The sequence below is a fragment of the Sciurus carolinensis genome, chromosome 6, assembly GCF_902686445.1.
Source record: "Sciurus carolinensis chromosome 6, mSciCar1.2, whole genome shotgun sequence".
Taxonomy (NCBI): Eukaryota; Metazoa; Chordata; class Mammalia; order Rodentia; family Sciuridae; genus Sciurus; species Sciurus carolinensis.
In genome coordinates, this window is record NC_062218.1 from 84440158 (window position 1) to 84455878 (window position 15721).

Genomic DNA, 15721 nt, shown 5'->3' on the forward strand with positions numbered 1-15721 from the left:
TACAATATCATATTGTATTCTACAAAGAATACAATAACTTTCAGGTGATTTCCCTGCTTATTCTCATTGCTATTCAGGAATGAGAATGTCAGAAAAATCTTGTGATTTATTTATGGTTTGTAACTTCAAGTTAGACCTGAAATTGAGAAGTTTACCCTAAATTAATATACAAGACTTAACTGAAGGCATAAAGGGCGGGAAGAAAGGAGGATAGTATATAGCCCTAGCAATATAAAAAAATGATTAGTTGTCATAGCTGGGAGCAAAAGAGTACGGATTAATTGAAAAGATGTTAGGGAATGGACAAGATATTTCAATGCCTTGATGCAAGTTATGAAGGAAATGAAAAAGATGCTTAAATTTTATCTTAAATGGAACCACCCCCATGAACTTGTTTGTAGTGCATATACGGTCTATGTCTAGACCCCCAAAAATTCTGTCTCAGAAATTCTGGAAAAGTGACTTAGAATCTGCAATTTTAATAAAGTCTTTGTCTTACTCTGATTCAGATGGTTGAGAGTCTTATTTTGAGAAACATTAGATTATATCTTGCTATAAACATTTGAAGCATGATTTTGACTTTGAGGTTCAGAAGTTTACATGTCCCTGGCAAGGATTGCTGTAGCTGGGAAGTAAAAGGTAATAAATCCCTCCAATGTTATGCTCGAGTAACTGGGAGAATAATAATTCCATCAATAAAGATGAAGATCAAAATGGTATAATCAGGTTCTGGAAGAAAGGAAAGATACTGAAGGTACTCCTTCCTTCCTTCTTCCGCCATCTCTCCTTTACTTCTCCTTCCTTGTGAAACTGAATGTTAGACTCCCTTGAGAGGTCACAGAGAGTGGCATTAAATACCAACTTTCTTACAAGTATGGTTTGGAATAGAATAGTCTGTGCATGGAAGATGGGAAATCAAAAGAGCCACTTTATTATTGAAAAATGCCAGTTGGAAGCTGACACTTGGGTGTGTCACAAATAGGTTTCCTCCCACTGCAACCCAGCATTAAGATGCCTATTCCTGGCAGTTCTACAAGGCAGAAGCAACTGCATCATCCTGGCTCTCCGAAAGCAGTTGTATGACACTATCCTGTCCACCTCACTTAAAATAGTCTTTTACAAAGTTTTCCCTGTAAATCCTGTACTTCTTATTTACAATATAAACTTCAGAATTCAGTTAATGTAAATACTGCTGTTACTGTCACTTGAACCTAACAAAGCTTTATGAACGCAGGAACAAGTCTTATTTATTCATACTCCAATACTCAAAATCAGCACAGTCCTAAGCAAAAAGTTGGCACTCTAATGGGCTTGTCAAACAAATTTTTAAAAACATAAAAATTAACTGATTCAAGTCAGATGCTTTCCTGTAAGTTAAAACTGCTCAAACTGAAAAGACATGTTATTGATTGCAAAGGCAAACAGGTAAAGAAGGCTGCTTAACAAAGGAGAGCGCCAAGCATTCAGTTCGAGCTGGACTTCTGTAAAGGAGACAAACAGCTAGATCTGGGGAGGGAAAAATCATAGGCCACCTGTTTGCTAATTGACCTTACCAAAATTAAAAGGAAACCTTAGATTTTCACCGGTAGGAGGAGGTTTTCCAACTTGAAAGAGACTGTGCTTAGGTTAGGCTTCCATCTTCTCACAGAAATTGGGAGACAGGAGCTTGTCTTTCTTGTTGTTTGAATTTCAAAGGAATGACTCCCAGGTCCTTGAAACATGGGAGGCTTTTAAGGCAGATTTGCATTTCAAAGGGGCAGAGAAAGAATTCAGAATTCTGTATTTTTGAAAAGAAATAAAAAAGGAAATCTGGGATCTCGAGGAAAGAAAAAAGTCTGCAGAAAAATTTTAATCAAGCCAAGGGAAATTAAGTCTACACTTCTCTGGCTGATTTTATGTATTTTTGCAGTTTTACACCAAGCAATTAAAATTATGCGCTTCCTAACTTTTATGGTTTTCGCATGGAGTTGATGCACTTTACACTTGTTTACTTTCTTACTTGTTACCCACTCCAAATCACCCCCTTTCCTACACTAGTTAGAGCAGCAAACCCTCCTTAAGAGTCTTCTCCTTTTGCCTTCCGTCAAGGCGCATGCGCACTCTGCCCTGAGCGGCTGACGTCACTGTCTGCGTCCCGCCCCTACATATTAGCAACCGAAGCGTCCGTAGCAGCAGTGGCTGCTGAGATGTACGAACTTCCGGTTCTCCGGGCAGCAGCTGCCGGCGCTGCAGCCGCCGCTGTCTCTGCCACCTGCTGTCCCCGGGCCTTAGCCCAGGATTTAGTCACCTCCTCTTCGTTCCCCAGCGAGCCCATGGTCCCTCCTGGACCCAGATTGACGGGCCTGGGGGCTCCGGCGTGGTGAGAGTGAGGTCTGGGGATGATGAAGGCCCTGAACTGCTGCTGCTGCTGTCTCCGCCGCCTCCTGGCATCCTTCTTCCTCCTGCTGCTTCTGCCAGCGCTGAGCGGGCCGCTGGCCGTGTGGTTGCAGGCGGCCGAGGCCGCGACGGGCCCCAAGCCTCCAGTTTCTGGCCCGCGGACCTTGCCGCCGCTGCCCCCGGGCCCCACCGCAGCCCAGCCACCGGGCCATGCTCTGGCTGAAGCCTCAGGGCCTCGAGGCTCAGAGGGCGGCAATGGCAGCAGCCCCGGGGCGGGGCTTGCGGCGGAGGATCCCGGAGGAAAGGCCGGGGAAGGCTCAGTGGGTGGCGGCCTTGCAGTGAGCCCCAACCCTGGCGACAAGCCCATGACCCAGCGGGCTCTGACCGTGCTAATGGTGGTGAGCGGCGCGGTGCTGGTGTACTTCGTGGTCAGGACAGTCAGGTGAGGCGAAGCCTCGATGGGGCACCCCCGCAGCCTCACATGGGCATACCAGTGACCTCCTTCCTTACCCGCAGCATCAGGGCCTCTTACCATCATGAGAATGTGCGATTGACAGTCCTAATTGCCTGTGTTACCTTTGGGGGACTTTAAACTGCCTAGTAGTTACTTCCTTTTGGTTATAAATCTGTACTCCACCTTCAAATATCTTCCTCTTGCCTGAGGCCTGCCTCAGCCTCAAAGGACACCCTTTCCCTGAAGTGGAAGTAATCTTATATTTCCTTGAATTTCACTGAGCACACTATCTTGTAATATTCCTTTGCGACTCTGTGCATTTTTTATATAACTAACTTGTCAAAATTTGCCTATCAGGATGCAAACTCCTTTAGGTTAGGATCCCCATTTGCAAGTCTTTGTGTTCTTTGTTCTAATGTAGTGCATTAATAGTAGTGTAGAGGGCCTTATCGTAGACATTTTAATTTTATAAAATTTTGAAGAGAAGTTCTTCTTTATCACCAGTGTTTCTTAGAGTTGTCCTTAATCTGGACCTATATAATTAGATCATACCTAATTAGTTGGAACCCCCCTCTCTGAAGAGTTGACATACTGCCAAGATCTTACCAGAAGGAGCCAGCCAAGAGCTGAGAATGCTGTCTAGCAGTTTTCTTCTGTACAAAATAAGAGTAGAGGGTGGGTTTCCAGGATTGTTTTCCAAACTACTTCATATTTTCCCCATAATTATATACTATCTTATGTTTTAAAACTGTTTAAACCCAGAGTTACCTTTCATACAAGTCATTTTTATCATGAATAGAAAATGAACATCACTTAGTTCAAATAGCTGATTTAAGAAGACACAGTGGAAGCCAGTGCTTCTGAATATGGATTCAGTGTTCTGTGATCCACATAACCATGGGAAGTTGGTGGTTTCCCTGAGACCTCTTCTGATATCTATAGTATTCAGCTATTTTTCAAATAATTCATTCTCTTTATAAAGTACAAACCATTGATATTATTTCAGATTCTACATTGTAATTAACATTAAGAAACTACCTCTTGCCAAGTTTTGGTGTAATACAAAAAAAGTATAACCACTAGTATCTGAAAAACTATTAAGATACACCTCCCTTTCCAAGTTCATATCTATATAAAACGACTGTGTCCTTCAGCCAAACAACACATCGCAAATGATAGACGTCAGAAGCAAATAAGAAAATCTAGCATTTTTCTACTTTCTTTCCATTTTTATTTTCTCTGTACTCTCATTTTAGGCCAGATACTAACAGAATTTGGAAAAAAAAATGCTGCCATCCTTTTCACCATTTTTGTTTTCGTTTTTGACAATAGTTTTTATAAAAATGTGTAAATTATAATTAATTATTTAAAATCAATAAGTGTTTAAAAGTTGACAGGTTTAATTAGTACATTAACTATTGATAAACACAGTCCACATAAATAAGAGTCCTTTAAGAGCTCTGAATAATTTTTGAGAATGTAAAGGAATTAAAAGCATTTGAAAATTACTGATATAAGTAATATTATTGAGCTAGATACTTTTGGTTCACAAAGATGATTAAATCCAGGCCAACTCTATCATACAGGAACTAAAGGTGTTAATATACCCATTATAGCAGATGTTAATGGCATATTATCACCAAAATTCTTGATACAAAATATTAAAAGAAAATTGAAACAAATTATTTTTCTCATAACATTTTTGTTTAATGAGAAATTCTTATTAAACAAATGAGAATAATTCCTATAAAGATCCAGAATACCTTGAGTCTAATATTTCATATATATATGTATATATATATATATATATACATATATATATATAATATAAGTAGGAGGATAATTTTCTTGGTATTCTCTAATTTTTTAAAAATTTGGCTTTATTTGTAATCTTGAATACAAAGGATTATCACCATTGATTTTTTGTCTTCATTGCTGTAAAACTTGAAAAATACAGTCATTTCAATCAGATTCTATTGGATAATGCAACATCATACTGTATGAGAACAACCAAATTCTGAACTATGGCCATTAAAAACTACATTCTTCAACCAGTATTTAACAGATTCATGTAGTCCAAGTTCTAAATTTAGTTGGCTATCTAAGGTCCAAAGCTTGATTGATGCTAACGATGTCTGGGCATGTCAGAGCCCACACTTTCTGTTTCCAGATTATGCTTTTTATTTTGGTGGATTCTCATTTTGGCCCTTGTTTCCAAAATATGTGCAACAACGAATCAGCATTAGTTATCTGTGCCAAGCGGGAAGAATATGCCAAAATCATCATTTCCTTTACTGTTATGAGATGACACAGAATATTTTACTTGTAAAATTTTATTGAACTCTGAAACTTCCAAATTTTCTTGGAATGTAATTCAGTTATATTTTTAACTGAAGAAGTATTCTGAAGAAAAATCAGTTGCTTTCCATAGTAACTGAAAAAATATATGCAAGGAACACAGAAAGGACAGAGTAAATTTTTCAAGATAAACATAATGTCTATAAAAGAGGCTTATTAACTTTAATTCTTTGCTTTATGCCCATTGTGGAACAAAATATAGCGAACACTGAATAAGTTGTTGCCAAATTAATGTTCTTAATTCTTTATATTACTGTATAGTTAGATTGTGAAAATTAAAAATTTAGAGATAATTGCTGCTTAGTGATAGAAGAAATATGAAGATCTCAATACTTAGATTTCTTTCCTTTTTGTGAATGACTCTTACAGTAAAAATATAAAAATATATAAAATGTATAAAAGTGTATAAGGCTAAAAGAACTTTAGAGCACTGTTATTATTTTTGAGTATGCATGCTGATTATATAAAAGCAATTTCTGGTATGAGTATGTAAAAATTGTCCATTCTGTAAAAGTAGAGAATCATTTCTCTTTTCATACCACGTCACTGTTACTTTTTCTCTTTTGATTTGGTATGGTGTATTGGAAGGAGAACAATGTTGAGATTCCAACTCTTCCATTTTTCCACCTCTGTAATCTTTGGCAAAAGTCACTTAACCTTTCCAGTTTCAGAACTCCTTCTTATGAAATGAGGATGAAAGGCTATTTGATGTGTTATAGATGCATGTGAAATTTAGCATTCATAGCCTTCATTCTGGCAATCAGTATTTATTCAGCTACCTACTACTGGGCACTGGAGATATTGTTGGTGGTTGGTTGGGGGACAAGATTTCTGCCTCCATGGTACTTACATACTGGAGCAGCAGAGTCATTTACCAATCATATAGATAATAAAAATATAATAACAGGCATTAAATCACAGAATCATAGGACCTCCTCATATAATCTTTCTCCATTCTACCTCCCTATCTCCTTCCAGCCTGTATTGATCTTGATTCTACTTTTTTTTTCTTTCTTCTTCTTCTTTTTTGTTTTTTTGAGATTAACATTTTTAACTTCCACAAATGTCAGAACATACCCTATTTGTCTTTTGTGTCTGGCTTATTTCATTTAATGTAATGTTCTCCAAAACACAGATAGAAGGAATAAGTTCTAGTATTACACAGCATAGTAGGGTGACTATGTAGGTTACAGCAGTTTAATATGTGTTTTATGAAAAACTGGAAGAGAGAAGTGTGACAGTTCCAAATGCAAAGAAATGATAAGGAGAAATACTAATCCTTTGATTTGATCATTACACAGTGAATATTTATATTAAATCATCACACTGTACCCATGTATACTTTATTATATGCCAATTAAAAATTAAATTATAAAAACTAATAATAATAATGCAGGTTCCCTTAATACTTATAGGAGACAAACTATTTAATTTGAGTGATTACCCAAGCCTGTAAATGAAAGCACAAAATTAGGTTTCTTTCAAAGAAACTTTGAAACATTATTTTTGAGTATTTACTGTCCATCTTAATAGCAAATAGTTATTAATTGTTAATTTCTCTCTTATATAATGCTATATATTTTATGTGAATTTTTCAATTTATTTCTTGCAAAAACTTTCAAAGTAGGTAATACCTTCTTGAGAAAACTGATGCTGAGGAAGTTTAAACAATTTATCCAGGAGATTACCCTAGAACTTGCTCAAACCCAGCTCTTCCTGAACTTTAGTTCAACTACTGGACTTCTTCTTGTGATGAAAGTAACTGATTTAAAGTCATACTACATGTAAAAATGTCTAATTTATGAAAAAAATAAAATGGATATTGTATGTCCAGTACATTTCTGTTTAAAATATTTGAGTTTTGTTGAATAACAAATGATAAATCTCCACTTTTTATTGTTTTATAAAAGTAATTCAACTTAAATAATTATTGGTTATTGTGTCTGTGCCAAGATGAAATGATTTCTCATGCTATCTCAACCCTTTACACTCCTCCCCTCATTCAAAGATTTTCCTAATTGCTAAATATAATCAGGAATGGTGGCATTTAAAGCAACCTCTGTTATCTAATCATACGTATGTTTTACCTTAATTCTTTCTGAAACCAGAAACTAATAAATTATGTCTGTGGAAATGGTAACCACCTCTGTCCCATCTAGATACTTAAGAGTATGAGTTAAGGATTTAATTTTCTTCCAGAAGATGTGATTTCAACAGTTCTTGTAAAATCATATTGACAGAAATTTTTCAGTTTGGGTGAAAATGGAATACTTTGTCTGCTTAGCCGTTTGTGTATATAGTGCTTTTGATTTAGAAAATATTATTATGTGTCAATACCAGGCCCTGTGGCAAGAATTAGTTGTGCATAAGATGGGAAAGTCTTTGCATTTATGAAGCATCTATTCTAGTTGTTTGTGTATCCTTGGAAAGAGGAATTTTCCTGCCAAGCAGATTGTCCTGGTTCTCCCTCATTTATGCAGCCCAGCAATATGTATTGGATATTTTATGTATACCCAGGGGCTTAGATATGTATTTAGGAAGAACAGGTTTTTCAAGGACTTGGTGTTCTTTGCTGAGATGAAGCTTACCTTCCAAAAATTTTTATGCATGTGCTTAAAATATTGTTGTGTTAAGTTGGCTCTGTGGTCAACTGACAAAATGTCATACAGATGACCATTGATGGTATCAGTGATATGGCAGTCAAGTATGTCAGGGATCATCAGTGTGAGGTGAAGGGACTAGAAAATACTAAGAAAAACTTGAGGGAAGAGACTATTTTACATTTGTGTACAGTTTGAAGTATACTATTTATATACTCAAACATTTAATAAATGAAGTAGTTGTGGTTAGACTGAAGAAATAGTCTCAGAGAAAACTGGTTATTTATTAGGTTTTTCACCAGAAATATCCCTCATGCTTCCCCTCCTGTGTAAACTCTTTTCATGCTTTCTTCTAATATTAAAGAAAGAATATATTACTAATGCATCAATTATTGTTTTGGATAAATAAGTGAAAAAAATTCTGGCTACCTCAAGGGAATTTACTGGAAGAATTTTGAGATTTATAAAAAGTCAAAGAAAAACTGAAGAATACAGTTTGGGGAACAGGCAGAAATCAAGGAAGCTTAGAAAACATGAAGCCAACACAATGCAGAGGTCTCTTAGCAGGAACATTCCATTGTATGGGTGTGCAATAATTTTTAGGTATTGATTGATTGATTGTTCCTTGGTTCAGGAATCATATTCCAGGGAAGGATAAAAAAATTTTTTTCACTTTCCTATAGCAAGGCTGGTAATAGTTCTAATTGTCATCTCATCAGATGATGTTTATTGTAGGAAAATAATACCAGTAAAAAAATAAGAAGATATTGTAAGAAAGTAGATACAGTCACCAAAATAAGGGGTGTTCATTGCTCTGGGCTTTGGGAATGAACATGAATTATTTTGTATTCCATGCTTCTAGATCCTTCCTTTGTAACCCAACAACTTAAAGCGCCAGTCTTTGGGACTGGCTCAAAAAGTGTCCTGCAGTTTGACCCATTAAGATCATTCTCCCCTCCTATTGTAGATGGAGATAAGTTAGGGGGAAAAAGAATCTTTGAACTTTCTTCAAAGCCCAGCAGTCCATAAAATCATTGTTTATGTCTACCTTATCAAGAACTGTGTACAGAAAGTGGGTTTATTTTCTGTAGTTCAGTGAGATTTGTTGCTCATGATTGTTTCATTCTTTTAAATTGTTTTCTTCTACTGACTTCTGTTCCCTTATCCTACCCTGATCCTATTTCAGTGTATCCTGACAGGTGTGTGTGGGGGTGGGGGGATCAACATCCCTGAGGTCTAATCCAAGCTTCACACGCTAGTTACATGCCATCTCTAAGGCTCAGCTCACATTTTGTGAAACAGAAATTACCACCTGGAAGGACTGTTTCAAAGATCTACATAAAGTACTTATCATAGTTTCTGGCATTTAATAACTCCTCAGTGCATTTTGGTAGTAATGATTATTATTTTTCTCCTTATTTTTGATTTTTGTCTACATATCTTTTCCTTTTTCTATGATACAGATATAACTAAAGCTTTTTGGAGTACTGCTAAAACAATCATTTTTCTCTGTCTTTACATATGTGATAATAGGATTTTCTGTGTTTAAGCAATATCTGTTATGTGTGCAGTTTTGAGAGGTAAAAGTAAAGAGGTTTTAGTTTGTTGGGGAAGTTAAACCAGAAGTGTGCTTTCCAACCTTTTTCATATTATGACACATAGAAATAGACAGCCATATGATATAAATATGAGACAGTGTTCCCTTGGACTCTGCCTAGTTGACCTCAAGAGCTGAGGGGAACTTTGTATCAACACATCAGTGACCATACAACATGCTCATTAGGAGGTTTTTTAAGGATGACACTGATTGTAAACAAGTGGCAGACAAGTAATCATATGAACCACCTTTAAACCCATGCAACTCAGTTCTTGGTACTTTGGAATGACTGTTGTACCTCTCAAACTTTCCTGGATATTGGAACTTAAATAACAACACAAGTCATGTTTGACCTCAAATAGCTCTTAATCCAGTGGGGGAGCATCATTGCTTTTTGTGATTATAAATTCAACTTGTCAGTATATGACAACAGAAGACTAAGGTGGTTGAAGGTAGTTTTTCTAAAATCTCATTTCTGTAGATAAGGCCATTTAAAAAGCCATTTAGCATTATAACACAACTATTATATTTGTCTAAAAGACTGAGGTCTTTTTTAAAAAAAATTTTAGATGTAGATGCACAGAATACCTTTATTTTTTTTTCAATATCTTAAACATTTTATTGTGCCTACAGTGTTAAAGAAGTATGAATTTACTTGTATGCATACACCCATCCTGCATAGTTTGAATATTTGTTTTAGTATTCCTTCATGTAGCCTTTATTTATTTATTTCTAATTTTTTTTTTTTAATTTTTACAGACTGCATTTGAGATTTGAACCCAGTGCCTCACTTGTTCTAGGCAAGTGCTCTACCACTGAGCTATAACTCCAGCCCAAGACTGTGGTCTTTGTAATCATTATGAGTCATCTATAAGCTAATCCTGTAACTAAATCTACTTTTCTACTTTCTGTTGACCTATACTGCTTGGATTTTGATCATTCTTAGTAATCTTAAATCTGTAGGCAAAGAGAAGTTTGAATTAGAGATATAGAAAATTACCTGTTTAAGAAGGAATATCCAATTTTCTTGACATGCCAGTAGTGGGGACAGAGCCAGTAGAGGAGGAAATTTGAAAGTATAAGAAAGTAAGAAACCTAAAAAGATATGAAAAGGGACTCCAAATAAAGCTCCTGATATGGTAAAAAAAAAAAAAAAAATGGGCAAGACTGGAGAGAGATTCTCTATTAAAATGTTCCTATTTCTATACCTTGCATTCTCTTCTGTTCTTGTTGTAGTCTAGCTTCTAATTGCATCACTCTAAAATTGTCCTTTCAGAAGATAATTAATAACCACATTATCTCCATTCTACAGATATTTCCCTTCTGTAGCAATCAATACACTGATTTTTCTTTGGCTTCTGTGACTCATCTTCTGATTTTCTTCTTACCTCTTTAGTCTCTTGCTTCTCGATGAATTGCCTCATCTATGAACTATTTTTTCTACTTTTAGAACTCTCGTACAACTCTACTGTCCTAGAGAACAGGGCCTGTATCTTATTCACCTTTGGTCCTTGAAGGCCCTGATCAGCTGTTGGAATATGAAGGTATTCACTGAATGTTTGTGGGAAAAAATGATTTTAACTCTGACATTTCAGTGATGTCTGGAGCCTTTCCTTAACCCCTGTGCTTTGTCTGTCAGTGTTCTTTGGGTGATTCATCCATCCATTCATTTCTTTATTTTCTACCTCTAACCTGTTAATTGCTATCTGAGTTATAGACTTGTTAGTCGGCTAACTCATTATGAGAGAGGTGATACAGTCTCCTAAAGCTCAACTTTGAAACTATCATTTTTATTCTTCAACAACTCTTGCTGCAGTACTTTTATTGGGTGAATGATGTTATTTCTAGTTTCTCAAACTAGAAACCTAAGCCACCCCAAATCTTTCTCTTCAGTTACTACTATTCACATCCAATCATCCAGTTTCAATTTTTAAATATTTTTTAGCATATCACCACTTTCTGAATGACACTATGCTCACTTCACTAGTTTACTGTAATAGATAATGTTCTTCTTTCTTCGTTACAAATATATCTCTCCTTCAATTTGTCTTCCATACTGAATAGATAATGTTCCTTATGTGTATATCTGATCATGATGTGTTTTTGCTTCTAATTTTTTATCACCATACTATCCAATATAATAGCGGTAGCTACCTGTGTCTTTTCAAAAACTTAACTAAAAGGAAATAAAATTTAAAATTCCAGTCGATTAGGTGCATTGGCTACATTTCAAAGATTCAATTACTGCATCACTAATTAACTACACTATTGAACAGAATAATACAGAATAAATCTATCATTCTAGATCTTTTTCTTGGGCAGCAAAGTCCCATAGCATCAAAGTCCCATAGCATCTTATGGGATAAAGTTCATCCTTATGAAATTTCATCTTCAGTTTTTCACCATCATCCAGGATAGTTGTCTTACATGTGCTAACTCAGCAAGTTAGCTACCTTTCATTTTATGATTTTGCCATTTCAACTTAAGTCCTCCGGAGTTGTCAGAACTTGGTGACAGAGACAAGAGAATGCACAGGAGCTTTTGACTGCCTCAGCAGAGAAATGGCATTTATTTCTATTTATGTTTTATTTATCAAAAGAATGTATTAGCCTAACTTTATGAAAGCTGGGAGTTAGGCGTATATATTTGGGGTGGGGTAGGGAAAGATCCCTGTACAGTGAGCACTAGTAATGATACCATATGAATCCATACACCAGAAGATCATAATACCTGGAAAAATGCACAAAATCCTGTAGAACCTAGAGTTTGAGTTCTATTTGGGAATTTCTTCTGTGTTATTCAGAGACTTGAATAACAAGTCTTAAACTAATTGATCAATTGGATTTTTTTCTCTTTTTTAAAGTATTTTTTTTAATTGTAGATGGACATGATACCTTTATTTTTATGTGATATTGAGGATGGAACCCCGTGCCTCACACATGAGGGGCAAGCACTCTACCACTAAGCTACAACTCCAGCCCCCTTTCCCCCTTTATAACTGAAATGAATTTGCATCTTATAAAACAGTAAAACAAATTCTTACTGTAACTGAAAATGCACAATTAATTATGCTTCTGAAGTTACTTTCATTGACCTCACTTCCCCACGTTTTCTTGCAAATTATGTAGACTATACAGATATGAATTGATTCCCATTATAAAAGTATCCTAGTTTTTAAAAAATGATGCTGCCATGGAAAATCAACAAAGTTTAATTGTTCTTAGATTACTAGGTTTTTTTATTTCTTGCTTTTGACCATTGAAATTACTCACTATGTATATTTCTTTCTACTCCACAGCTTCTGACTTCTCCATATTTTGCTGTCTTTTAACTTAAGTTTTCTATGACCTATCATTTCTTTCATGATAATTTGCAGTATCTTCATGAATCCTTTAATCTTCAAGACTCAGTCAAACTGCGTCATACATGTGGGTGCATTTTCTCCTATACTGACTTCATAAAGCATGTATTCTGATTGGTCTATCTTATCTTTGTAGTTTGGGCCTTAGCATAGGTCACAATCCAGTCTGGAGATTGACAATCCTGTTTTAGAAAAGATGCTCATATTTAGATCATATTACTTTGGGATGAGAGTAGGTGATTTTGCATGGTAGAAAACATGATTAACCAGTGCGTTTCATTCAGAAAAGTTTATAGGTAGAGCGGTTTTTCTCTGGAAGGAGTAGGACCGGAGGACCTAACAGATACCATAGTAGTATGTCGTTTGCATTGTTCTAATATTTTATATATTTACATTCTTTTTTAGTGGTGGGGTTCCTCTGTATAAACTAGTTGAACATAACACTGCAGTGATTGGCCATACCTCCACTGAAACCCAGGACTATGAGGAGCACAGTTTGATAGGAGTTATGGCTTTTCTTTGGACTTTTAAATTTCTGAGGAGAAAATATGATGAAAAAGATTTGATGGGGCTGGGGTTGTGACTCAGTGGTAGGGTATTTGCCTAGCATATGTGAGTCACTGGGTTCAATCCTCAGTACCACATAAAAATAAATAAATAAAATAAAGTTATTGTGTCCATCTACAACTAAAAATATTTTTAAAAAGAGACTTGATGATCTAGATGTTGTGGGGACGACAGTGCTCAGCTGAAAAAACAAATGTGAAATAAAACTGTGAAAAGTCTGTGGCCTGTTTGAAAACTGCTAAGAAAACCTGTGATCAGTTTATTCAGAGTGGAGGGCATGCTAATAGAACCTACATGAAAGATTCATTGTAGGAATATAGAGCTAGGTAATCTGAAGTGGCAATCCTACTCAGAAGCTAAGATGCTAAATGATCTCCTCTGATCAGGAGGTTTTTAACTCTAAGAACTAGAATACACATTAAAAGTGAGTAAATACAGAACACACATTTTATTGTTGTTTTCTTATCATGAATGTGAATGGTTTGATGATTTGGTTCATAGCCATAGGAGATAATGAAGAATTCTGAATTTTTTCATCTCTCTCTCTTTGCTAGGGCTACATAAACTCTAAATATTACATTCCCACACAATAGTGTCTCATACAGGATGGAGGGAAGGGGGCCTGGGTACTGAAAGGATGCCTTTTCTTCCTGTTGTTTTTCTTAAATCAGGGATAAAAATATTTCCTAGAAAATTCACCAGAGACATTCCCTACTATCTAATTTGACTGAGCTGCTTCATTTCCTCACTCCTAGATTATGACTGGCAAAAGAAAAATAATATTGTTATGATTGGTTTATACCAATTGTTATAGTCATTATATACTCCTTAGAGTTAGACTTTATTGCTTTCTAACAAAATCGTGGTTCTGTAAGCCATAACACAGTTGACTCTAAACAAAAAGCACTTTCTTTTACAGTGACCAAAACTAAGAGATGGACTAATGAGAACAACATAATTGTACTTGTTAATGCAAGCGGATGCCAAGTCATTACTTTTAACAACAGAAGGATGAACCAGAAATATATTTTAACTAAAAAAATATTCAGTCTGGTACAATGTGGAATCATACTGAAGATCATAAAAATGTTTGTCAATTAATTTTGTGACCTTGGTAATATTATTTTATCATGAAATCACTATATCTTAATGATTTAAAACAAACCAGATAGTGAAATTACTTGCATATGAATCCTCGCACTACAATTTATAGGCCCATATTTGATTTTCTCCAAATTCTGTCTTTTTCTACATAAAATGAGGGTACTTTCCTAAAAACTTGTTGCAAGGATTATAAAAAGTTAATGATTATAAGCTGCTTTCCTCAGTGCCTGGCATATAGCAACTTACAGTAAACCTTAGTTATTACTGAGATTATTTTGTCTAGAATTGCAAATGTATATTTTACATGTTTTTTTGGTTTTTTAATACCTTCACGTATTTTAAAACATGGCTCTCATTATTACCTTTTTATACTTTAATTTTAGGCATTTATAAAACAGGTTTCATTTGAATTATATACATATAATTATGTTGCATAAATACATGAATACATTTCAAACCTCTATTTTTATGTAATATATGTATTATATAATACACACACACACACACACACACATAAAAGACACACATCTGTGTGGTATCTGATCTCCAAAATATAATCAGCAATAAAGTAGATCTGACTGGACTTGAGATAAAATGGAGAGTAGCATAAAAAAGAAGATTGTAGAAGAAAACTAATGGGGTTCGCCATAGTGCTATTCAGAGTCCAAGGGGGATGAAATCTGGGAGTGCTTCTCTATAGATAGGACTTTAAAGTTGAATAGAAAAAAATTCATACTGAACTTTTAGAAATGAAACTCAGAAGAATTATCTACACATTCTAAATTTTGTGGAGTAAAAGAAAAAATTAGGAAATCCATGTAAAGATAAAGAGAAGAAATGACAAGGAAATGATTTGTTATTCACTTTCATACCAGGCTCTTTAAAGCCAACTTATATGACAATATGACATTAACTTACAACTTACTTCACCTGGGATTACTGACCAGGTTATCATCAAATGAGACAAATCTAAGTTCAGGAACTGATTATATGGACTGAATTACAAGGAGCTAGGTGAAAAAGGTGTCTTGGAGAGAAAGTAACATTGCAGTGTCCTAAACATAGATCAACATGCTTTTGATCTTTCCTTTGTTAACCTATGGATGTTAGCAGTGAACATTTTTCTGGAGAAAAGCAGTGGCAACATACTTTTGGGGGACAATATTTTATTTAATGATGTACTTTGTCAAAGTTGTAATAGGTTCCAAACTTGGCAACTATCAGGCCAATACACAGGACCCCAAAAAAATTGTGTAAAGAAACTAAAAAAATTCAAAAGGACAATAGTCTGAGAACTTCATTAT

The 15721-nt window shown here is 35.3% G+C and overlaps 1 protein-coding gene across 2 annotated transcripts in view; it reads left to right on the forward strand.

Annotated features, from left to right (window-relative positions):
* The first annotated feature begins 2169 nt into the window (after positions 1–2169).
* Fam174a (family with sequence similarity 174 member A) overlaps positions 2170–15721 on the forward strand; it is a 38578-nt gene continuing 25026 nt past the window's right edge. Inside the window, exon 1 of one of the 2 annotated variants that reach the window (XM_047556056.1) lies at positions 2170–2818. In XM_047556056.1, the coding sequence (XP_047412012.1) occupies positions 2379–2818 (440 nt within the window). In that variant the 5' untranslated portion in view covers positions 2170–2378. The remainder of the gene's footprint in view (positions 2819–15721) is intronic. The other variant, XM_047556055.1, reaches the window with a different exon arrangement.